The sequence below is a fragment of the Rhinatrema bivittatum genome, chromosome 2 (genome assembly GCF_901001135.1).
Source record: "Rhinatrema bivittatum chromosome 2, aRhiBiv1.1, whole genome shotgun sequence".
Lineage (NCBI taxonomy): Eukaryota > Metazoa > Chordata > Amphibia > Gymnophiona > Rhinatrematidae > Rhinatrema > Rhinatrema bivittatum.
This window is the reverse complement of record NC_042616.1, coordinates 159,207,654-159,233,113: the sequence shown is the minus strand read 5'-3', so window position 1 is coordinate 159,233,113 and position 25,460 is coordinate 159,207,654. Positions and strand designations below refer to the sequence as shown.

At 44.9% G+C, this 25,460-nt stretch overlaps 2 protein-coding genes across 3 annotated transcripts in view; one reads left to right on the top strand and one right to left on the bottom strand.

Moving 5' to 3' along the window:
* Nucleotides 1-7,295: 7,295 nt before the first annotated feature.
* On the bottom strand, nt 7,296-11,547 carry LOC115084223 (putative nuclease HARBI1). The gene is made up of 4 exons (XM_029588804.1): nt 11,065-11,547; nt 8,201-9,048; nt 7,522-7,887; nt 7,296-7,400 (listed from the first exon to the last, which is right to left on the bottom strand). Coding segments are annotated over exons 2-4 (1,140 nt in total). The 5' UTR covers nt 8,973-9,048; nt 11,065-11,547; the 3' UTR covers nt 7,296-7,398.
* Nucleotides 11,548-12,033: 486 nt separating this feature from the next.
* The window catches only part of RUNDC3B (RUN domain containing 3B), a 445,916-nt gene continuing 432,489 nt past the window's right edge, over nt 12,034-25,460 (top strand). For both annotated transcript variants that reach the window (XM_029588802.1, XM_029588803.1), the window contains exon 1: nt 12,034-12,546. In XM_029588802.1, coding sequence (XP_029444662.1) covers nt 12,269-12,546 — 278 coding nt within the window. In that variant the 5' untranslated portion in view covers nt 12,034-12,268. The remainder of the gene's footprint in view (nt 12,547-25,460) is intronic.

Sequence of the window (25,460 nt, the reverse complement as noted above, 5' to 3'; positions counted from 1 at the left end):
GGGCGGGTGGACGCGCGTTAGTTCGAGACGGCCGGCGGGTGGTCGCGTGTTAAATCTAGGCCGGGTCGCACAGGCGCGCATTCATTCACTGCCGGTGGGGGCTGCCTCGGCAGCCCCCACCGGCAGTGAATGAATGCGCGCACAGGCCCACAGCGCCTGTGCGACCCCTGCGATTCGGCGCTGGGGGCTGCCGGTGGGGGCTGCGGCAGTGAATGAATTCATTCATCCAGGCGGAGGAGCCGGCTGCTTTCGCCGCTGCCAGCTGCTTTCGGCTGCCGCTGCCGGCTGCTTTCGGCGCTCAAGGCAGTCACATGCCCACAGCATGTGACTGCCTTGAGCGCCGAGGCAGCCCCCACCGGCAGTGAATGAATGCGCACCTGTGCGACCCGGCCTAGATTTAACACGCGACCACCCGCCGCCCGCCGGCCGTCTCGAACTAACGCGCGTCCACCCGCCCCCCCCCCCCCCGCCGCCGCCTGGAACAAGCGCCCACCCGCCCGCGGCCTAGATTTAACACGCGACCACCCGGCTCCCGCCGCCTGGACCCACGCGGCCCTCCGACAGGTATTTAAAAATAATTTTTTTTTTAAATGACAGGTACGTCTTACTTTCGGGGGATGTGTTACATTAGCCGACCCCCCTAAAATTCCCACTACGTCTTACTATCAGGGGTGTCTTACTATCGGGGAAACACGGTATACTCCTGCAGTGACCCCAGCCTGCTAGTATTCTCTTCAAAAGCAACTGTGGACAGACTAGCAACCAACAAAACACTGAACTCAAGTAAAAATATAGGTACCCTAATCTAGGGATGAACAAACACCAGTAATCCCTTGGGACCCATAGATCCACAGAAAGACTGTTGACACAAGCATTCGGCAGCCAAGGATGGGAAGCTGAGTCCAGTCTACACTAAGAAAACCAAAAGTTATCAGGCAAATAATTTCTCCATTTCCTAACATGTAAATAGACTCAGAACCAGCGGGATGTATCAAAGCTACTGAACAGGGTGGGAGGCTGCCCGCTGTCCAGTCTACACCACATGTGCAAAGGCTGCATCCTCCCGGGCCTGCACATCTAGACAATAAAACCTGGAAAAGGTGAGTAAGGAGGACCACGTCACAGCTTGGCAGGTATCGATGACAAACAATCTAACCTTTGCCCATGACACTGCCTGAGCCCTAGTGGAACTAGCCCTAACCAGAGTAGACTATGGCTTTTCAGCATCCACATACATGGCCACGACCACCTCCTTAATCCAGCAAGCTATCATAGCCCACGAATCCTGAGCTCCCTGCATACCCCCACATGCGATCTGTCTTCCAGAAAGGTTAAAAAACCTGCAGATACCACCCAAGTCTCTTGACATCCAAGGAGCGCAAGAGTAGATACTTCTCCGCATCCCTGCCCTTATTCAGGAACAGCAAGGAGATGGATTTTCATTTGAATCAGTCTGAGACCACTTTGGGCAAGAAGGATGGAACAGTATGCAGCTGTAGCACCCCTGGAGTCACCCAAAGGAATGGTTCCCAGCAAGTTAAGGCCTGCAGCTCAGAAAGTCAACATGCACAACATATAGCCACCAGAAACAGTCTTCAAGGAAAACAACCGCAAGGAAAGACCATGCAGCGGTCTGATCATAGCACCCACCAAGAAATCCAGCACCAAGTTAAGACGCCCAAAGGAAACTGTAACCTCCACGGGAGGCCTAAGATGCTTCACGCCTGTCAAAAAAAAACAAAAAACGACCACCTCAGGATGAGACAAAGAATCACCATTCACCGGGCTCCTGAAACAGGCAAGAGCCACTACCTGCACCTTCGAGGAGTTAAGGGCCAAGCCTTTATTCAAGCCAAAAAAACCAGAATAAGTGGGATTTTAACTGAGCCATGAAGAACGACACGCTCCTCACACCAGGCCTCAAACACTCTCCAAACTTGGAGACAGGCTAAGGTAGTAGAGAGCTCGCTTCAAAAGGTGAGCTCTCTCAAACAGCCAAACTAACACAGAACAGAGTCTGATCCTCATGAGAAACCAGTCCCTGCTGTAACATATCCTTGTGCACTGGAAGATGAAGGGGAGTCTCCATCAGCAGTCTTCACAGACCTGTATACCACAGATGCCTGGGCCAGTCTAGAGCCAACAAGAATACCAGCCCCTGTGGCTTTTGATCTTGAGAATTACCGTATTTTTCCCTCCATAAGACGCACCTAGGATTCAGAGGGGTAAAATTAAAAAAAAAAAAAAATTGTGCTAAACTGGCTCTGCGTCTGGGCGTCTTATGGAGCAAATTAGGGGAGTGCATAGCTTTTTTTTTCCTCCCCATTTTGTTTTCGGGTCTGGGGAGGGCCATTTCGGTCCACTCCCCAGATCAGAAAACCTTTCTTTCTCTGGGATCCCCTCCCCCCCAAAAAAAACCCCCCCATCCCAACCCTTTAAATTAACAACCCCCACCCTCCTGACTCCCCCAAGACCTGCCGACTTAATTTACCGCAACCCCCCACCCTCCTGACTCCCCCAAGACCTGCCGACTTAATTTACCGCAACCCCCCACCCTCCTGACCCCCCCCAGACCTGCCAAACGTCCCTGGTGGTCCAGGAGCGGTCCGGGAACGATCTCCAGGGCGTGGGCCGTCAGCTGCCAGTAATCAAAATGGCGCCGACGGCCCTTTGCCCTTACTATGTCACTGGGACCGACCGCTGGATTGGTCGGTCTCAGTGACATAGTGAGGGCAAAGGGCCGTCGGCGCCATTTTGATTACTGGCAGCCGACGGCCCACGCCCTGGAGATCGTTCCCGGACCGCTCCTGGACCCCCGCTGGACCACCAGGGACGTTTGGCAGGTCTTGGGGGGGGTCAGGAGGGTGGGGGGTTGCGGTAAACTAAGTCGGCAGGTCTTGGGGGAGTCGGGGAGGGGGGGTTTTTAGATTTTTGTTTGTTTTTTTTTATATTCGCTCCATAAGACGCACATACATTTTCCCCCCACTTTTGGGGGAAAAAAAGTGCCGTCTTATGGAGCGAAAAATACGGTATTCTGCCCAACAAGGCGGACGGAGGAAATGCATAAAGCAACTCATTGCCCGCCCAGACCTGAATGAGAACATCTGTGCCCAGGGACCACTGATCTCGCCTGCGACCAAAGATATGATGAACCTTTGCATTGCGGGAAGTTTCCATCATGTCTCAGAACGGAAGACTACAGCGATCCACTATCAGCTAAAATGCCTCAGTGAACAGCCACCATTCTCTTGGGTCTAGACTCTCCCTGCTGAGAAAGTCTGTTCTTATTTTGTCTTTTCATGCAATATGAGAAGCTGAGATAAAAAAAAAAAAAAAATCTGTGGATAACTTTCCATCCATTCCATAAGCTGATCTATTTCCTGCGACATTTGTAGACCCTTGGGTTCCTCCCTGGTGATTGATGTCTGACAATGCAACAACAGTGGCCTACATCATGCAGACCATTTGACCCTACAGCTGAACTGCAAGCATGCCAGCCATATTGCCCGGGCATTCCAATAGCCTTGGGCCGTCAGCTCCTGACAGTGAGCACCAACCAGGTCAGGGAGGACAAGGAAACTCCCTTGCTCAGATGACCCTCCTGTAACTATACCACTGGAGGTGAGAGCAGATGTCCATTGGCAAGCAGAGACTGGAAGACTGGGCTTCCAAATGGCAGATGAAATTTAACATATACAAGAGCAAAGTGATGCATATAGGGAAAAATAACCCTTGCTGTAGTTACACAATGTTAAGAACATGCCATACTGGGTCAGACCAAGGATCCATCAAGCCCAGCATCCTGTTTCCAACAGTGACCAATCCAGGCCATAAGAACCTGGCAAGTACCCCAAAACTGTCTATTCCATGTTAGCACTGCTATTACTAGCAACGGTATTTTCTAAGTCAACTTAATTAATAGCAGGTAATGGACTTATCCAATCCTTTTTTTTAAACACAGCTATACTAACTGCACTAACCACATACTCTGGCAACAAATTCCAGAATTTGTGTGTTGAGTAAAAAAGAACTTTCTCCGATTAGTTTTAAATGTGCCACATGCTAACTGCATATGGAGTGCCCCATAGTCTATTATCCGAAAGAGTAAATAATGATTCACATCTACCCGTTCTAGACCGCTCATGATTTTAAACACCTCTATCATATCCCCCCTCAGCCGTCTCTTCTCCAAGCTGAAAAGTACTAACCTCTTTAGTCTTTCCTCATAGGGGAGCTGTTCCATCCCCTTTATCATTTTGGTTGCCCTTCTCCATCGCAATTATATCTTTTTTGAGATGTGGCGACCAGAATTGTACACAGTATTCAAGGTGCAGTCTCACCACGGAGCAATACAGACGCATTATGACATTTTCCGTTTTAGTCACCATTCCCTTTCTAATAATTCCCAACATTCTGTTTGCTTTTTTGGCTGCCGCAGCACACTGAACCAACAATTTCAATGTGTTATTCACTATGACGCCTAGATCTCTTTCTTGGGTTGTAGCACCTAACATTGTGTAACTATAGCATGGGTTATTTTTCCCTATATGCATCACCTTGCACTTGTCCACATTAAATTTCATCTGCCATTTTGATGCCCAATTTTCCAGTCTCACAAGGTCTTCCTGCAATTTATCACAATCTGCTTGTGATTTAACTACTCTGAACAATTTTGTATCATCTGCAAATTTGATTATCTCACTCATCATATTTCTTTCCAGATCATTTATAAATATATTGAAAAGTAAGGGTCCCAATACAGAACCCTGAGGCACTCCACTGCCCTCTCCCTTCCACTGAGAAAATTGGCCATTTAATCCTACTGTTTCCTTTTAGCCAGTTTGCAATCCATGAAAGGACATCGCCACCTATCCCATGACTTTTTACTTTTCCTAGAAGCCTCTCATGAAGAACTTTGTCAAACGCCTTCTGAAAATCCAAGTATACTACATCTACCGGTTCACCTTTATTCACATGTTTATTAACTCCTTCAAAAAAGTAAAGCAGATTTGTGAGGCAAGACTTGCCCTGGATAAAGCCATGCTGACTTTGTTCCATTAAACCTGTCTTTCTATATGTTCTGTGATTTTGATATTTAGAACACTTTCCACTATTTTTCCTGGCACTGAAGTCAGGCTAACTGGTCTGTAGTTTCGCAGATCGCCCTTTTAAATATTGGGGTTACATTTGCTATCCTCCAGTCTTCAGGTACAATGGATGATTTTAATGATAGGTTACAAATTTTTACTAATAGGTCTGAAATTTCATTTTTTAGTTCCTTCAGAACTCTGGGGTGTATGCCATCTGATCCACGAGATTTACTACTCTTCAGTTTGTCAATCAGGTCTACCATTCCTAATAATAATGTTAGGTTCTATCTTAGGAGTTAAGACCCAGAATAGAGATCTAGGCGTCCGTGGATGATAATTGAAATTGTCAGCCCAGTGTGCTATGGCAATCAAAAAAGCAAACTGGTTAGGAATTATGAAAGGAATGGAAAATAAAAAAGTGGAGGATGTCATAATGACTATTGCTCCATGGTGAGACCGCACCTTGAATACTGTGTGCAATTCTACTCACTGCATCTCGAAAAGGATATACAGTAGCTGCACTGAAGAAAGTGCAGGGAAGGGTGACCAAAATGTTACGGGGGATGGAATGGCTGCCCTATGAGGAAAGGCTAAAGAAGTTAAGGCTGTTCAGTCTGGGGAAGAGACTGAGGGGGGGGATATGATAGGCTACAAAAATTATGAAAGGAGTTTAACAAGTTTGTTTTTATATACCGACATTCGATCTGGCATATCACATCAGTTTACGGGGCAACACATGGAATAATTATGATAGAGTAAATAAATGATTTACATTCTCAGATAACAGAAGGACCAGGGGTCACGCCATGAAATTAGCAAGTAGCTCATTTAGAACAAAAATCGAAGAAAATTCTCACTCAGCACATAGATCAGCTCTGGAATTCATTGCCAGAGGATGTGGTTACAGCAGTTAGTGTAACTGGGTTTAAAAATGGTTTGGATAAGTTCCTAAAGGATAAATCCATAAACTGCTATTACGGTAATCAATAAGCAATAGTAGCTTGTGATCTAATGTTTGGGTACTTGTGACTTGGATTGGCCACTGTTGGAAACGGGGCTTGATGGACCCTTGGTCTGACCCAGTGGCACGTTCTTATGACTACAACACCTTCCTGCTCGCCAAAGTTCAGCGCGCAATGCCTGGACCCACTCTGGCTCCTTCCTGCACAGCTTCCTCACCCGCTTCAATCTTTCAGACTAAAATTAAAAATTAAGACCCAGACCCACACTGATAAGCAAGCAAACAATGCTGTAAGTCTTGTCCCCCACCCTCAATGTTTTTTCTCCTCGACTCCCTGGGGCTAATGGAGAAAGGTACATTCACCGAAATGCATCTTTTAGCCTGAATTTGTGCACGCCCTTTCTGCAGGCACATCTTACCACCAATGCAGGAAGGAGTTTTGCATGCAGAATACTTAAGTGCCCTTGCACAGAAATCCCATGCCCATGAGGGCATTAAGTATTGCTTTCTGATGCAGCCCAAATGCCAAAAGCCCTGCACTGCTCTTGCCTTAATGTGCCCATCCTGCTACGGGGCTATGGACAGACTTCACCACCTCCTTACTCATCTTGGCAGCACCGCCCTCTGCTCCTTCCCCTGCTGCATTAACATGCATTCAGCCTGTGCTGAACAATTTCGGTTTCTATGTGTTTTAACTCCAGATTCATTAGCATATTTTTAACTTATTGCATCAGGAGTTAAAGAAAAACAAAATTAACCAGAGCATTAAAACTGTGTGCTGGAAGTTAGCACACAGTTTTTCCATGCTCAGATTATTGCTTCTATATCTGGTTTTATTGATCACTACAACTAACCTCAGGGGGTAAGGAGGTCCGAGTACTGAACTGGACCCAAAGCTCCCGCCAGGCCGCATCTGCCCTGTCCTGGTTTCTTATGGTCAGCGTAAGAACACAGAAGAACATACTTCTGGGCATGGCAATGGAGGAGAGCGTGCGTCATCATATCCACATAAGGGACGTCCAGTTCTCGACATTACTTGGACAACCATATAATGTGCATCTGTTATATGCATCATGGGCCTACATGGACATCCATGACCCGGGTGTCCGTTATATGCATCACAAGGATCTTGTGATAGGGCGAGGTAACGCATGTCAGCACAGGGGACTTATGAGAGGGTTGGAGACACATTAGTGCTGGGAGCATGCGAGGATGGGGATAGGGATCACAAACTCTGCTCCACATGATGGACTCAGTTAAATTTTTATTGATCAATAAAACACATAGAAGAAAGCAAAGGAAGGAAATTTTTGGTGTCCAGCCCATCCATCGACCTTCGATTCCAAATCCTGAAGAAAGAAGAAGGCAATGGTGTTAGCTTTTTACACATAAAACACTTCCCTTGTTTCAGAGAAGTCAAATAGCTGGGACAGAGAAGAGGGGTAATTGCTATCAGCGATAAGAACTTACACGAGAAATAATCTGCGATGAGCTTTTGACGAATCTCGGAGCCTCTCATGGTTGTGTCAGTCTCTGCTGCCTGTTGGATGGGTGGATCTGGAGGCAAGTCATCAGCATCATCTTCCATCCCGAAGCGCAAAGCAATATTATGTAGCATGCAGCAGGCCATAGCTATGCATGCCACCTTCTCCGGACTGTATTGGAGAGCACCACCAGACTGATCCAAGCACCTAAAACGGCTTTTCAGCACACTGAATGTCCGCGCTATGACAGACCTTGTGCTGGTATGTGCTTCATTGTAGCGTCTTTCGGCATCAGTACATGGGGCCAAGAGTGGTGTAAGCAACCATGACTTACATCCATAGCCTGCATCACCTATAAAAGGGGATAACAGTTGTATCAAACATTTTGCACCACATCGCCAAACACATACTGCTCCCACTGGCATATACTTAGCCAGCTCATTTTTACCCACACCCACAAAAGAGATCACAATCTATCATTGTACCACACATCGCCTATTACCGATTCTGAAGTAGGCAAATAAATACATCCCTCAAACTATACATAATGACAGTCATCATTTTTAAGATAATACAAGGGTCTTCTACTCACCCCCACATCCCACCACCTAATGTTATTACCTCTACCCTACCTACATTACTGACCCAGAGCAACTGATACTTACCAAGCAGCCAGCCATCACCGTATTTTCCCTCTGCGAAATTGCACCCAAGCGCAGACCTGGCGAGGATATATGAATCATGGCAGCTCCCAGGAAATCGCGAGACAACGTTCAGAATCTTAAGATGTGCATCACACACAACCTGGACATTCATGGAGTAGAACTGGTTCTGATTGAGGAATGCTAACTCCTGATCGGACTTTGGGGAGAGAGCGATATGGATGCAATCTATTGCACCGATCACATTTGGAATCCCAGCAATTTCATAAAAGTCATGTGCGATCTCCTGGAGTTGCGCTGGCTGCTCTGGATATTTGATATAGTCCTTCATGCGCTTCATCATGGCCTGTAAGACTTGGCTGAAATGCCTCGAGAATGAGGCCTGGGTCATCCCACCAACAATGCCAACCGCATTTTGGAAACTTCCAGTGGCAAAAAAGTGCAAGGCACTGAGCAGTTTTGCCAACCCGGGAATAGCATGATTGCGAGAGGCAAGGGGTTCAATGTCATTACGCAGGTCCTCATAAAGGCTTAAAATTGCCCTAGAGCTTAAATGGTATCGTCGCACCACATCAGTCTCAGGCATTCCAAGGAGGGATGTCCGTGGCCGAAGTATACGCTGCCTGCAGGGTCTACGGATTATAGCTCTTGGCTGAACCTGCACCGCGTGGTCCTCATGTCTTCTCCCTTCATTGTTCTCTCGATTGTTGTGTGCTTCGATTGCCCTCCTTTTGGCTTGCATACGCAACAGAATGAGGATGTACAGAGAGTCCATCTTGAAAATGCCAGGGAAGCCTTCACCAGCCTTCAGCTACCGTAGTGCTAGTAAGTTAACTCCAACAGAGCTGGTGCTAAATTTCAAAAGTAAAAAAACAAGAACACCCCATTATGGACATGCAAGTCCTGGACACACGTTCCTGCATTGAAAGGTAATAGCTTATCAAGTCATTAACACAGAATTTAAATGCAATAGGAGTCTTTGGGGGCATGTTTGTTAGCATGTGCATTATGGACATGCTAATTCCTTTATTGCACTGGATGCTCATTTAGGGTCCCCAAAACATGCATACAACCACAGGTAAACCAGTGCAAAAGGCTGGGTGCCTTTTATTGCACCAGCCCCTCTGCAAAGGAGCTGGTTTCACAGGGAGAGAAATAGCTACCATTCTATCATACTTCAGTCATTATCACGTCCAACTCCAAAAGTACTTTACTCCCAGACTGACTTTATTGTGTACGAGCATTGCAACCCTGTCTTCAATAGGTAATAATTATTCTATTGTTAGACTCTGCTTTTCATACTTTTAGTTAATCTAATTGATGGGATAGACCTTGTTTCTTCTAAGAATATTGCATGTATCATAACTCATATATGGAGTTACACACCACCTAAACATCGGATCCAGGCAGAGATTGCTAGAGGAACATTTTTGGCTCTAAATACTGATCTTAAATAAAGCTTCACTGGGAGAGTCTTAGCAATTAGAAAGAAAACCAGTATTAATTCCTTTTAACCTATATACACTGGGGCCGATTAAATAAAAAGCACGGAAAGAGGGCACTGAAGAGTCAGCGCCTGCTTTCCTAATGCACACATGGCACCCACAAGGGGGGGGGGCACCATTCAATACCCAAATTAGGGGGTCACGCTAGCAAAGAGGCGCTAGGTTGCTTGAGTGACCTTAGCGCCTCCTCGCTAATGCGACCCTACCGCGGCTGCCGGCTATGAAGACCGATGCAGTTTACCGGCATTGGTCTTCATAACTCGGCGGTCTGCCACGGTTTTTTATTTTTTTCTTAAGAAAAGTAGTAAAGAAAAGCAGGTTTTTCTGCTTTTCTGTACTTCTTTTACCCGCGCTCAGCTATTAACGCCTGAGAGCAAAATGTGCGTCTGAGACGCACACTTTTTTTTTGCATGCAGAGCGAATGAGTAATAGCCTCATTCACATGCATTTGCATATGATGAGAGCTATTGCATTCACTCCGCGTCCGACGCGGGTTAAATAATAGTGCGCTCGGCTGAGCGCACTGTATTGCATCAGCCCCATTGTGCAGTCTGTTAGTATCAGAAGTCACCTGATGGCTGTTATCACCTAATTGTGGACATACACTATTTTTCAGTAGTAAGCAGGGAAAAGAGAAGATGGAGGAGCATGAGGGAGGCTTAATGATTGCAGAAAGAAAAAAAAAATACAGGGGGGGGGGGGGGGTACATGAAAACTCAAGCAAAATGCAAAAAGCCTGAATAGAAAAACTAGCATATGGAAACTAGCTAAAAGATAAAGCCATCATAAAACAGAAAAGTTTATTATTTATTTAATTTAAAAACTTTTATAAACCGACATTCATTTGCATATCACATCGGTTTACAGATGACGGGGTTAATAAACATAATTTAGGAAGTGAAAAATAAAGTTACATGTAACAGGGAGGTGAAGGAACAAGATGGGTGAGTAGAGGAAGAGAATGGGTCCATAGGCCTTGAGTAGGGATTAGATAAAACAAGGAGAAAAACACGAGGAAAAGAAACAAATAGATAGGAGCAGACATCGTCTGCCTGCAAGTTGTGGGGGGACGGACGGACGGACGTATCTGAAAGGAGAAAGGAATACTCCCAGGACAAACCACAAAGGAAAAGGGGGGGGGGGGGGGGGGAGAGAGAAGGAGCAGAACTTCCTTTCACAATCCCCGCTGCTTCAGAAAGGGCTCTATAAATACCGATCTTAAGTAAAGCTTCACTGGGAGAGTCTTAGCAACAGTAAGAAAACCAGTATTAATTCCTTTTAACCAATACACATTGGGGGCCGATGCAATTAAAAAGCGCGGCACTGGCAAAACAACACACTGGCTGGGAGTTTCCGGCTCACCTCTTCGGCCCAGGAGCGCTCGAAGCTGCAAGTGGAAGTACGTCGCTCTCTCGTCCTCCGTCCGCAAATGCGCTCGCTGTCCCTCCCGGAGCCCCTATTGTTGCTGAGGCCTTGCCGTCTCTCTCCCCTTTTCGATTGGCTCCTGGCTTAAAATTTAAATCCGCCAGGGAACCCTATTGTTCACACGGATCCCCCCCTCTCCCTCCCTCCGGCTGGTTGCAGCACGATTACCCGGTTATGAGGCCCCGTGCCTCAATCGGCTAGGCCTCCTTAACAATTGTTAAATTACACTTATTTTCCTCAAAACAATTCTTAATTTGCCAGTGAAATCATTAAGCTAAAACAGTAATCCTTGCGAGGTGGACAGGCTTTACTGTACCAACCAAATAAAGCATGGACCCTTGCTCACCCCTGCCCTGCTGCTACCCCGTCCCCTCTTTGAAGCCATGTTATGAGCAGTCGTGCCCGCCCCCTTCTGCCAAAACTGACCTTTCCACGGCAAAGGGGGCGTGGCTAGTCCACCCCTGCCTCTTATGCTACGCTAAACCCTCCCCAAACTCCGCCCCCATGGCTACCTTCCGTTCCACAGCCCCAAACCCTGAATGAAGCTGTGGGAGAAAGAAACCCAAGGAGAACTATACGAGCTGAGAGAGAGGGGCGCCCTTCGCCCTATTATCCCATCCTGTGTGGGCACTTTGGTCCACACAGTTCCCTAAATTTTAGTTTCTGAAGTAAAAAAACAAAACAAATAACCTCCGTGTATTCACATATTGGAAGTATAATCATGTTTCTTCAGCATGAATTAAAAAAAAAAATCAAAACAAACCCTATTTATAGTAAGCTAAACCGAAACTTGAAGTTAAAGCCTCTGTTTTTGTTGTGTTTTTATGTCATGTTCAATAAAGATTTATATATTAAAAAAAAAAAAAAAAAAGCTCGCACAAGCCGCTAATCGGAGAGAAGCACTGCCGGCTGCTGGTGCAGCGTTGGGGCTGCAGGGGGAGAGCGGCTCCTGGCGCCGCTAAGAAAGCAGCCGGGGGATTAAGCAGATGCTGTCCTTCCTGTCACGCTGCCCTGCGAGCATGTGAGAGGCAGCTCGGCAGTAAGGGGGGGAATCAGTCCTCCGCGAGGTGCAGCCCTGCGGCGAAAGCCCCCGGCGGCCCGGCCGCGCGCGCTCCTCTCCCCTTGCCGGCGCCCGGAGCCCATGCTGGCGGCTCGCGGGGTGCCCAGCTCCAACCGAGCCAGGGACGGGCAGGGCGAGTCTGGCTGCCAGCCCCCGCTGCTGTGCCCCGCCGCCTGCGCGCTGTATGGCGACAGGGAGCGAGGCACTGGGCTCCCCGGGCGATCCAGCAGTCGGAGCTCGGGAAACAAAGGGGCCGGCCGGGAGATGGCTTCCCTGAGCCTGGGGCTGAACCTGTCCCGCAAGAAGAGTGTCTCCAGGAACGCTGCGGTGGAGAGGAAGAACCTGATCACCGTCTGCAGGTACATTACGCGCATTGTGAATTTGTGATTACGTTTCGTGCATTTAGCCCGCTTTTTCCAATGATGCTCCAAGGCAGCTTGCAGCACTGTTCGAATTCCGGTACCGTAAGTCCCTGCCCCAAAAGCCGGGTGGGTAAAGGGCACTAAGAGCAGTCTGCCCCGAGCACAGTCCTTGGCTGATTTGTTTTTAAATGTAGGAGTTACATTTTTTTTTTTAATATTATCAGGCTGAGAACAACAATAAAAGCACGGCTATGCAGCCCTGCCTCTGGATATATTACAGCAAAAGAGGTAGAGAGCTGCTGTACGGTGGCACCCATCTTTCTGTCCAGACGGATTAATATCTAAGCAGAATGGCTTGGAGTTAGCTAAAAGCAGGCTGAAGGCGTGGAGGGGAGTCAAAGAGCAGCCTGTCATGTGCTGTTTTCAATCAGTGTCTTCTGAGCTGGTTTGTATCGATGTTCTCAGTGCTAGGAGCCCTTCTAAAGCCGAGGCTGACTGTGAAGATAAATAATTGAAGTAAAGTAGGAAGAAGGTAGCAAGGAAACTCGCAAGGCACCGGCAGCTATGCTTCTTAGTGCTTAACATATTGTTTCTGTATTCATTCTTTATAATACAAACTAGATAACACAGCTGCCGCCCTCGGCCTCCTCTCTCTAGGTTTATTTGAAAGCGGGTCCCACCTTCTAGCCATTGGGACCCCTGTGGTGAGGGACAGTGGTAGGTGGAACACAGTTGAAGGGGAGGGAGGGTGGAGGTAGGGCAAGTAGTACAGCAAGCCCAGTTGGTCATAACAGGTAAGGTGGGGGAGAGACAGAAAAGGTAAAGAAAAGAAAAGCCCAGACCAGGGTGTGGGCAGACAAATAGTAGCAGCAGGAGAGAGAAAGGGAGGCAGCAGAGGTTTTACCCTCCCACTACACTCACAATCCCACGGGCCGATACAGTACAGTGCGCTCCAACGCACTGTTAGCTGGCATTTGGATGCGCTAGCTTTACCCCTTATTCAGTAAGGGGTAATAGCGTGTCCAAAACGCGCGTCCAATCCCCCCCGAACCTAATAGCGCCTGCAACATGCAAATGCATGTTGATGGCCCTATTAGGTATTCCCGCGCGATTCAGAAAACAAAATGTGCAGCCAAGCCGCACATTTTACTTTCAGAAATTAGCGCCTATCCAAAGGTAGGCGCTAATTTCTCCGGGCACTGGGAAAGTGCACAGAAAAGCAGTAAAAACTGCTTTTCTGTGCACCCTCCGACTTAATATCATGGCGATATTAAGTCGGAGGCCCCGAAAGTTTAAAAAAGTAAAAAATTAAAAAAAAATTTTTTTTAATGGGCTGGCGGCTGTCAGGTCGAAAACCGGATGCTCAATTTTGCCGGCGTCCGGTTTCCGAGCCCGTGGCTGTGAGCGGGCTCGAGAACCGACGCCGGCAAAATTGAACGTCGACTGTCAAACCCGCTGACAGCCGCCGCTCCTGTCAAAAAAGAGGTGCTAGGGATGCGCTAGTGTTCCTAGTGCCTCTTTTTACCGCCGGGCCTAATTTAAATAATTTAACTTACTGTATCACGCGCACAGGAGAGTGGGCGTTCGCCCGCTCTCCCGCGTTTTTACTGTATCGGCCTGCCAGTTAGTTAGGCAGGAAGCCCTTCCGTAGTGAGGGGGCTGGGGTAGGGTTCTTGTCACTGCTAAAGGGCGGCAGCTCACCAGGCAAAAAGGAAGATGAAAATGGCGCTCAGGTGTCGTTAGGTAGGGGGGCACCACCGCTGGTGCTGGGTATTAACGTTTAGTACCTTGTGAATAACCCCCAAGTAGGAAAGAGCAATGCAAGGCAAGAATAAATAACTCCAAGGCCAGGATCTGGCTGGCCTAGGGAGTTGGAATAATAAATAAAAAGTGTTGTGCGATGAGAGGTGGCTCTAAATAATAAATACATTAATATTAAATAATGATGAAAGGTGATATTGATAACAAAAGAAAGATCTCGGCAGCGATTGCTGCATTAGGACAGGTTATTGGGGTTTTGGTTTGATAATACTTTAGTTTATTGAAAGCTGTGGCCTATATCTTCAACTATTTTTGGTTCTGTTGCAAGATCAGAGTTAATGTGTTAGGTTATGGTGAATGTATAAACTTTAGATTTTAAACAGTTGTTCCAGTGCTTATTGGGGAGGGGAAAGGGGGATAGAGGGTTAGTGTGGGGAGGATGAGTGGCGCCACGTGCCTGTGTTATGTTCTCTCTGTTGGGTTAAATTTGGTACTGCATAAAAACTCAAACTGAATTTACTTGGGAATGCATTTAAGACTAATAGGAGAAACTTTTTTTTTTTTTTTACTCCATGCATGATAAACTCTAGAATTCATTGTGGAAAGATGAGGTAAAAGCTGTTGGTGTATCTGGGTTTAAAAAAAAAAGGTTTTGATAAGGTCTTGGAAGAAAGGTCCTTAAACTATTATTAAGGTGGACTTGGGGAAATCCATTGCTTATCCTTGGGATAAGCAGCAAGGAACTTATCAGCCTTTTGGGATCCTGCCAAGTATTTGTGACCTGGATTGGCCACTGTTGGAAACACGATATTGGGTTTGATGGACCTTTGGTCTGTCCCAATATGGCAAATCTTTTGTTCTCTTTTTTTTTTTAAATTCTTTATTTATCAATTTTTAATATTACAAAGTGAAAAAGTTTACATCAGTAAATCAGTAAACTTATCTTTCCACTTATACAGTTATAAGGAAACAGGAAGACCATAAGATACAAAGAAATGGAACAAAATCTATTAAACACAATAACAATATTAGGAGAAAGATTACAGCCTATATCACTATTTCACCCGATTGGTTAGGTACTGCTGGCTTCCTCTTTACATCTATCCAGATAACTTTTCATTGATTCAGGATCATAATAGATGTACCTTTTCCCTTTATGTTGCATTAAGCATTTACACGGGTACCTAATATTAACCTGGGCACCCATCTTTCTAGCTTCTTGACTTAATCCCACAAACACCTTCCTACGTATCTGAGAATCCTTCACGATATCTGGATATATTTGAAGCTTTTGGCCAAAAAACAATTTATTACTTTTTAAGAATATCCTTAAAACCACGGCTGGGTCTGGGTGGGCAGAGGCCCACCCAGTTTGGGCACAGACCCACCCAACCGGAAGAGGCCTGTTGGAGCGATGCCGTTGCGGGATCCCATCCCCGTGATGGTGACAAGGAAAGGCCGGAGCTGCAAGGCCGCTGCAGAATCCCATCCCTGTGGCAGCAGAAGTAGGACTTTGGTTGTGCAGCTTGTGCCTAATGAAAAGGCCCTGCATGCGTGTGGGCGCGAATGGGAGCCTGGGGGAGGGGGTGAGACAAAGTGTGTATGGGAGGAAGAGGAGAGAGACACTGAAAAGGAATTAGGAAATAGCAACAAGGTAAAAATGGGAAAGAGACCAGGACCAACTGATTAGAAAAATATAAAAATCAGACAACAAAGGAAAACAATTTTTTTGAGATTTTTAGCAATTTGAATATGCCATCTTTGGGAATGTGCATTTCTTATATCTTTTTTTAGTTTGCTCTCTCTTCAGTATTCCACTGTTCAGAGTCTCGTTTCTCATGCTTTCTATTTTGGTTTTGTCTGCATGTTTTAGTTTCTAATTTGAAATTAGGTAAAGGTCGGTCTCTGTTTTGCCTGTGTGTGTGTGTGTGTGACTGAAGTGCGGTATTTCTGCTCGCTTGTAGTTTCTCTGTAGCAGTCCGGCTTGTTTTGTTATTCCAGCAGGTGATGTATTAATGTTCCAGGGCCTGGTGTAGTATTTGCATTGCTGCTATTTCATAAGGTTGCTGTTATTTGAATCCTGAGAGTCAGTGCTGTGACTGTATGGTAAGCAAGGTTCTAGATGTCTCTTTCTTTGCAGGAGTTTGAGTTACTTCATAAAATAGCAGTGGAGGAATATTTTTTGCTGAGGTGACATCAGAATTTGAATATTTTTTCATGTTTGTTGTAATATGAATTGTCCTAGCTCTGCACCTGTTCTGATGATTAATGATATTTTATTGTAGTTATGATGATTTCTGGCTTTCTGCAAAGAGGATTCATGAAAGACTACTAATTTTTGTTTTCTTACATGATTAATTGGATCTGATTGTTTTCTTTGCTTTTTACATAATATACTATGCACTGCAATAAATATAAAATAAATTAATACAGATTAATAAGGAATTTTTAATGCTGATAAGTGCTTGAAGTAATTGAGGTAAAATATTTTAAAGTTTCACGCATGATGCATAATGGCTGTTGCAAACTACTTAGCCACTGTAGGGTGCAGTATATGATGATATTTATCAATATAAATACAACCAATAGGTCTCAGACCTTCATGCCTACAGCCCACTTATGTTAACCTTGTGCCCACCCAAATAATCAATTCTGGCTACACCACTCGGTGGGAGGGATGGGGTCTTTTTAAAGAATTATTCACAAAATTACTTGATATACATTAAGATGTCTGTATTTTCAAGTACGCATGCAGTTATCACATTGAAAGAATTTGTTCATTCACTTTCTTTTGTCATGTATTTTAATGAAAATTTCAATAAACACTTAAAAATAAAACTTGCTATCCTTGCAGTGTGGAAGTGTCCGTACACTAGTGATCTAAGTGCTTTACATTATGGGTCCAATGTAGAAAAAGCTTTTCTCCGGAGACTGAAAATGGGGGGAATCTCTTTTGGGGTTAATCTTCTCACTGCTTGCATTGCTGCAAAGGCTGCAGGTACTATTTTTTTATTTTTTTTTTATAATTGCAATCATTGCCCAAAATTTCAAAGCAAAAGTGTGTGCGTTTTGTAGGTATAATCTTGCTGAGACAAAATACATGCATTTTAAAACGGCACCGTGTGCAAATATCGGTACTCGTGCGCATTTTCAAAAGGGCCCGGCCATGTGCGTAAGTGCCGATACGCGCACACGTGCTGGGCCCTGAAAAAAAGCTGGGGGGAGGGGGAGTGGAGGGGCGGGGCAGCTTCCGTGCCACCTTGTTGTTGTGTGGAAGTATGCAGTTATGTGGGGTTTTGTTTTTTCCTGAGGGACAGATAGTAGCTTAACCTTTTAGGTACCAACATTCCACAAGTGGAACATTTTTTTTATACTTGCAAATTTTTTTATACCATATTTGGGTCTGGTTAACTAAGATATGTAAAAAGGGGCACCAGGAAATAATTCCTTCAATGAGCAGGATCTAAAAGGTTAATGTGGTCTGTGTTTATTGTGGCTCTGTCAGTTACTAACATAAGCTTTGCTCATTACATTTTGATGTAGCAGAGACCGGGCCAAAATGTAGTAGTTCTGTTACTTATGGAAATATGAAATGCATTTTTTTTTTTACTTGCTTTCCCACTAGTGAAAAAAGAGCAGCTTATTTATGAAACTATGTAGAGTTTGCCATTCATATATGCAAACAAAGCTTCCTGTCATCAAATTGAACAAGCTGCATGTTTTCTGTGAGTCCCTTAATGTGAAGGACTTTTGATTCTTGGCTGATATTTGTGGAATGTGACTTTCAATGCTTGCTTTTTTTTTTTTTTTACTTCCAGTAAAGCTGATGAAAGATGGAATTGTTAGTGACTATTTAGGTGGCTTAATTAATTGTAAGAGGATAAATTAATCATAAATGTTCCCCCCTCCCGGTATTGTAAGTCCAAAGGGAGAGGGGGAGCACCCTGGAAGAAGTACACACTTCGATCCCCAGTGGCTATCTTCGGGGGGGGGGGGGGTGGGAAGGGGAGTGCGAGTTCACTCACCTGGAGGGGAGTGAGACCGGGTCTGCCACCACCCCCAGGCTCCTTGGGAATTTCTAGGGCAGCTCCGAGCACCCCCAGGCCATGCTGGCCACACAACAGAGAGGCTGTCTTGAACAGATTTTTTTTTTCTTTTACTTTCAACAAATGAAAGAAAATTTAAAATTTGCAGGCAAGCACTGTTAATGCATATAGGATACACGGAATTTCAACAACTTGTTAACCTCGATGGTGATAAGAGAATACCACTAAACAATATTAATGTGTAGCTTGTAGTTAAGTACCAATGCAACGAGTTTATCCCCTGCTCAGCCCCACTATCTTTCCTGTACTCTGGTTAAAAACTGACCTCCCTCCAAAGCTCTTTCTTATGAGAGAAAAAAAAAAAAAGGTCCCACTGTATGTCAGTCCCTGATTTAACACAGCCTGACATAGATGCAGTGTGCACTGTATGACAGTCCCTGATTTAACACAGCCTGACATAGATGCAGTGTGCACTGTATGACAGTCCCTGATTTAACACAGCCTGACATAGATGCAGTGTGCAGGCCATTGCCGCCAGCAGTTGGAGATTCTGGGTGATTACTGTGTAGATTATTCATCACCAAAGTTACCAAGCAGATGAGGTAATTCTGTCACAACCTCAGATTTTATAGCTGCAATCTTTGCACCTTCCCAGAATGACTTTCTTCTCCTCTCCCCTGGTTAGGAAAGCAGAGCTCCTTGGGCTGTGATCTCTTCACTTCTGGTAGATCTAGACTCCAGTTACACTGTTCTGGGTCACTGGAATGGATGTTGTTTTCTCTACCACTCCTTCCAGAGGGCAGGCCAGTTACAACTACTAGTACTGCTCTCCTTCACTCCTTTATTAGCTACATCTTCAGGCATGAAAATAAACCTGCAGAACACTTCCCATAGCAGAGGGATTATGCAAATAATCAAACTCTCCTTTCCACACTACAAATATATGTGCCCTATTAGGTTACACATAACTACCACTGTAAGGAACCTGGGGATCTTTTACAATCAGGAGCCCTACAGAAAATACAGATTTTAGTCACATTATTTCTAGACTTTCCAGCCTGCTGACTCACTAAATAAAGAATTTACCTTTTTCAGACACTGGAATCTAAATGCTATTTCACTATGGTATAATGTTGCATTCTAGCCTTGCAGAAATGTAATACATTTAAAAAGTACAATTTCTATTTAAATCAGTGAGAGCTTGGCCAATTAGTCCTTACTCTATGAAATATCGTTTAAAATTTTCAATTGGACTATTTTCCTGAACTGGTTATAATACCCTTTATCTCTCATGCTCTCATACTTCACTTCAGATGTTTATGTTCCAAACTGGTGCGTTTCTCCTTAAATGATGTATGTCTCTTTCAGTTCTGTGTCCCTCTGCAAACTTTTTCTCTCCGTTAGCCAAATTTCATCTCAACTTTACCCAATTCTGTCTCTGTCCATCCCAGTTTTAATATATTCATCATTCGCTTTCTTTAATGACTGTCTTGCCTCGCATTGCTCCAAATTTCTTTCCCCATCCATCTTTAGCACTGTTCATCTGTCTTTCCCCCTGTTTCTGCCTTTCTCTATCCCTTCTCACCTCCCTCAGACCCTGTGCAACCTGCCCACTCAGTTCCCCAACCCTCAGTGCCTGCTCCCCTCTGTGCTGGGCAGGGAATCCTTAGTCCACACGACCTCCTCTTGGATTCATCAGCTCCCTAGTAAGCAGTTTGCAGAAGAGCCAACAAGCCAAAGGGGAACATTTTCTCTCTCTCCCTACTTCACCCTTCTTGTTCTTGGTTCCTTATTAGATTAGCACAGACCTGACCTTGCCCTAAGCCGCTTCATTATTTTCAGACAACGCAAGTTTCAGGGAGAGAGAACATAAATCACATTGAGTAATTACCCCCACCCTGTAAACATATAACAAAAATAGCATTTGGTGAATTTTAAATAGAAGTAGCAGTAGAACAGTATTACTTGTCACACTACATATATATATATATATATATATTTTTTTTTTTTATTGTACATACAGTGTATCGAATTAAGTTTTAAAACTTAATACTATATTGCTATTTTATGCCACAAGCATGTTTAAATCAGGGGGGTGTTGTGCTGGAGGTGGACCCTTGGCCTGGTGCAAGATTGGTATGGCCCTCTGGTCGGACCCAGAGAGTGCCTGCAACCAGGAGGCGGAGCACACAAGGAGACAGAGGCTAGCTGGAGCTTTGCCAATAGCAGTCCATGGTTTCCACAGGTTGAACCCTTGGGTGGTCTCCCGGAGAGGTATTGGAGGGGTGTGCCCACCACGAGCAAGGGTGCGCGGCTGTTGCAGAGTGGAGGAGCTAGACCTGAACCGGAAGCTCCAGAGACCTTGGGAAGGTAACAGTTCAGAGAGGTCCTCTGGATGAGACAAGCAGCGCCTGCAGGTTTAGCCGCGGTTGTTATCCAAGTGCATTGGCCCAATGGTCACCGAGGGCCAGAAGAGAGTGTCCTAGTGAAGAGTATCTGTCCAAGAGAGGTCAGCCAAAGCAGGGGTGAATACCAGAATCAGTCTGTGCATAGTCGTGACAAGCGAGGGTTGGTGCCAGGCGGCAGGCAGTAGAGTGGTCAGACAGGCAGTGGTCAGTTCCAGGCAGAAGACAAGAGAATGGTCAAGCAGGCAGAGGTCTGTACCAAGAAGTCAATCCGGATAGGTACTACCTGGGAAGGACACAGGAACGAGGAGACGCTGGGACTGGAGACACTCGAAACAGAGACAAATTAGCACACCAACGGTGTTGACCCAATTGCCAAGGCAAAGAGTGAAAGTTTGAGCCCTGCTTATATTCAGGGCTCAGGTGACATCATCGGGTGCGCCGCGGATGAGTTTCCCACGCTTGGCCCTTTAAATGTCTGGGAGTTCCATGCGCATGTGCTGGGGGCGGGGCCGATGCCATGGAGGACGCTGAGCCCCGATACGAGGAGCGCTGCGAGAGAGAAGGCCCTGATGGGCCTGGGGACACCGCGGATGAACAGCGCTGGCGGAGACTGCGAGTGAGGAGCTGGTAGACTGGCAGATGAAATTTAATGTGGATAAGTGCAAGGTGATGCATATAGGGAAAAATAACCCATGCTATAGTTACACAATGTTGGGTTCCATATTAGGTGCTACAACCCAAGAAAGAGATCTAGGTGTCATAGTGGATAACACATTGAAATCGTCGGTTCAGTGTGCTGCGGCAGTCAAAAAAGCAAACAGAATGTTGGGAATTATTAGAAAGGGAATGGTGAATAAAACGGAAAATGTCATAATGCCTCTGTATCGCTCCATGGTGAGACTGCACCTTGAATACTGTGTACAATTCTGGTCGCCGCATCTCAAAAAAGATATAATTGCGATGGAGTAGGTACAGAGAAGGGCTACCAAAATGATAAGGGGAATGGAACAACTTCCCTATGAGGAAAGACTAAAGAGGTTAGGACTTTTCAGCTTGGAGAAGAGACGACTGAGGGGGGATATGATAGAGGTGTTTAAAATCATGAGAGGTCTAGAACGGGTAGATGTGAATCGGTTATTTACTCTTTCGGATAGTAGAAAGACTAGGGGGCACTCCATGAAGTTAGCATGGGGCACATTTAAAACTAATCGGAGAAAGTTCTTTTTTACTCAACGCACAATTAAACTCTGGAATTTGTTGCCAGAGGACGTGGTTAGTGCAGTTAGTATAGCTGTTTAAAAAAGGATTGGATAAGTTCTTGGAGGAGACGTCCATTACCTGCTATTAAATTCACTTAGAGAATAGCCACTGCCATTAGCAATGGTAACATGGAATAGACTTAGTTTTTGGGTACTTGCCAGGTTCTTATGGCCTGGATTGGCCACTGTTGGAAACAGGATGCTGGGCTTGATGGATCCTTGGTCTGACCCAGTATGGCATGTTCTTATGTTCTTAAATACAAATGGGTTTGATTCAAGGGTATTCTAGCCTGGAAAAGAGAGTGGAAAATCTGGAAAACACTCAGATATAACAATCTGAGAATAATTAATTTTCCTAAATGCAAATTGATATCCCCCAAGGAACAGCTTAAAAAATATTTCTAGGAGGTATTGAACTTTTCCAGTGGTGAACTGCCTACGATTCAGCATGCTTATTTCTTATATGGGTCAGAAAGGAGAAGTGGAGGAGAGATGGAGGTTATTGAAAATCAGAGGGAGAATCCAGAATCATTATCCCCACTTGAAAATTTGACTGGATTTCTTGAGACTACCCAAGAGGAGCAAGTTGAAAAGAGAGGTGTCCTGCTGGTTAAATTTTTGATATCCGCTGAAAGAGATATGGTGTTAAAGAGTTTTTTCCGTAACAGAATTTGCATGGCAAATCTGGATATCCAAGTAAAAGCAGATTAATTTTCAGGAACCCTAGGTTTTCTATCCAGGAAAGCGATATGGGCCTTATAGATTACATACACAGAGCTGTTATAGAAGGCTTCCGGGTATACCTATCGGCATCAGCAGACCTACATACTCAAAATGTGCTGAAGTACGAAAGTGAGCGGCCGACATAGATCTCTATCTTTAAACCTGGACAAGCATTCCAGTGAGTAGAAGGAATAAGTGAGAACCTACCAGCATACGTGGGGAAAAAAAAGGCAACAGAATTTGCAAATTAAAACCTAATCTCTTTAAAGAATAAGACCAGCAAGCAAGAAAAACAATAGGCAAAAGCATAAATACAGTGAAAATTACAAAGTTACTTCAGCAACTCCATGTAGATAAAAAAAACCTGACACAGGAATGGCTAAGGAAAGGTGGACTTAACCTAAATATGAGAGAGTGATAATTGCAGTAGAGAACAGTGGACTACAGACAAGATGGTTAATGGCCTGCATAGAACCCCCTCCCCCAATAAAACAGACTAATGCAAATTCTGTAAATAGAACTGGGCATGATGTCAGAAGGCCTGTATACAGACAGGCACAAAAAGGTCATTGGAAACAGGGCAAACCCTATAACATCACTATACAAGAAAAACACAGGGATCACCACTCTGACAGACTTGTAGAGACTGAAGAAGTTATGAGCATGTGGGAATTTCCCATTGCAACTTATGAAAAGCTTCATGCAAGAAAACCGGATAGTGTGGTAAAGGAGAAAAACACAAGAATTGCATTGCAAGTAGAAATATATTTAATACCAGATACTAATACTTTTAAAACATTTTAAGAGAGATAAAATCTTTTAAGTATTGAGGACTGCATTCAGAGACCAAGAAAATGTGGCAGAAAGATTTAGAAAGAGTCCCAATTGTATTGGGCATTACTAGCCTGAGTGAAAAGAATGCCCAAGTGCACCTTAACATGTTGCCTGTACGTTTTGCATCCTATGAACGCCAGAAAGAGGCTCTCTTTGGCACATTGCAAGCATTTAGCAGTGAATTTGAGAGACTGAGATGATACCCAACATTCCCAAACTTGTTAATGAGGTTCATTTTAGTAATGGTGTGCACAAAACAGATCCCTTTTGGAGTCACTGTCCACCAGCCTCATCCTGCTGCTTCCTGTGGCTCAGTTTCTGTCCTTGGTGCTGAATTGCAGTGTGGCTCAGTCTTTATCACTCACAGGAACTCCCTCTTCTTTCTGCTGGCTGAGATGCCGAAAACAGCAAGCTCTGCCCTTCTTTGCTCCTTAATACAGAGAGATGAGGGAGGCTATTTGCTGGCAGCTGCTGTTGGTACTCTGGGCCCTCTCCAAATCCACGTGAAGCCTGCAGTGAAGAAAATGGACTCCTCACAATTACTGGTCTCAGGAGGGGAGTAAAATAAGGTTACACATGGATTTTATTGAGATGTATAATCTACACAAAGCTTGCACATTTGAGACTTTAATAATGTACCTCCTTACTTACAGCTGTAGATAGGCTGATGCATTTCTCTATTGCAATGGGTGTTAGTTAATTGAGCCTCAGTTATATTTTACTTAGCTGAAAATTGTGGTTTTAGTGCAGTAAACGTATTTAAGGAAGAATCATATATAGTGTTATACTATAGTTTCTGTATGAGTAATCTAAGAATATAGAGGGTGATATTCAGTGCTATTTAGCCGGCCAAGTTAGGGCTTATCTGGCTAAGTAGCAGTGGTTGAATATCCAGCCCTGCTGAATAGTCACCACTTAGCTGGGTAACTAATTAGCAGGCTAAGTGGCAGGTGGGGTGAGGGCATTCTGGGGAGGAGCCAAACTAGCCAGATACATTATCCAGTTAAGTCTGCTCAGTACATAGGGCAGTCCTAAAGTTATCCAGATAAACTCATAGCTGATTTTAAGATAGCTGGATATATTAAGTGATGCTGCTGCACTGCTGAATATATGCGCTAAGTTAGCCAGATAAATGTATCTGGTTAACTAGCCAAGCCGCCCAGTGGCTGAATATGGAACTCCTGCTACTCTTATATCCAGCTCTAGCATGCCACATTGCATTTGAAACTTCAGTTGCTGCTGGTTATTGTTATTATTATTGTTATTATTCTTTGTCATTTGTATAGCTCTATCAGGCATACACAGAGATGGTCCCTGCTCCATCGAGTTTAGAAACTAGTCAAGACAGAGGACTTTGATGTGGTAGGCGATACCATTTTATTGGACTAACTTGATATGTTTGTATCTAGTTATTGAGAGCCATACTCAAAAGTTACAGCTTTCAAAAGCTAGCCACAAATTCATTTTGTGTAAGCCAATAAAAAGGGATCTCTGCTTCTTTGCTGATGTCCAGTTCTTTGTATCCAAGTGAACTAACACAGCACCGCACTACTTTAGCTGGAAGCTTAGAGGTCCATATTCAGACACTGTCATATTCCATAGTGCATCCACACTATTGAATATAGCTGGTTATCTTAATTAGTTAGCAGGCTAATTACAGCCAGTTAACTTTATGACAGGTCTTTGACTCGAGCAGACTTCGCCGGATGACATAGCCAACTAACTCTGGGGCTGATGCAATACAGTGCACTCAGCTGAGCGCACCATAAAACCCGCACTCCGCGGGTTAAATAGACGCTAATCCACCCCTAATGCGATAGCACTATTAGCGCCTATTTAACCCGCATCGGAATGCGGGTTATACAGTGCGCTCGGCTGGA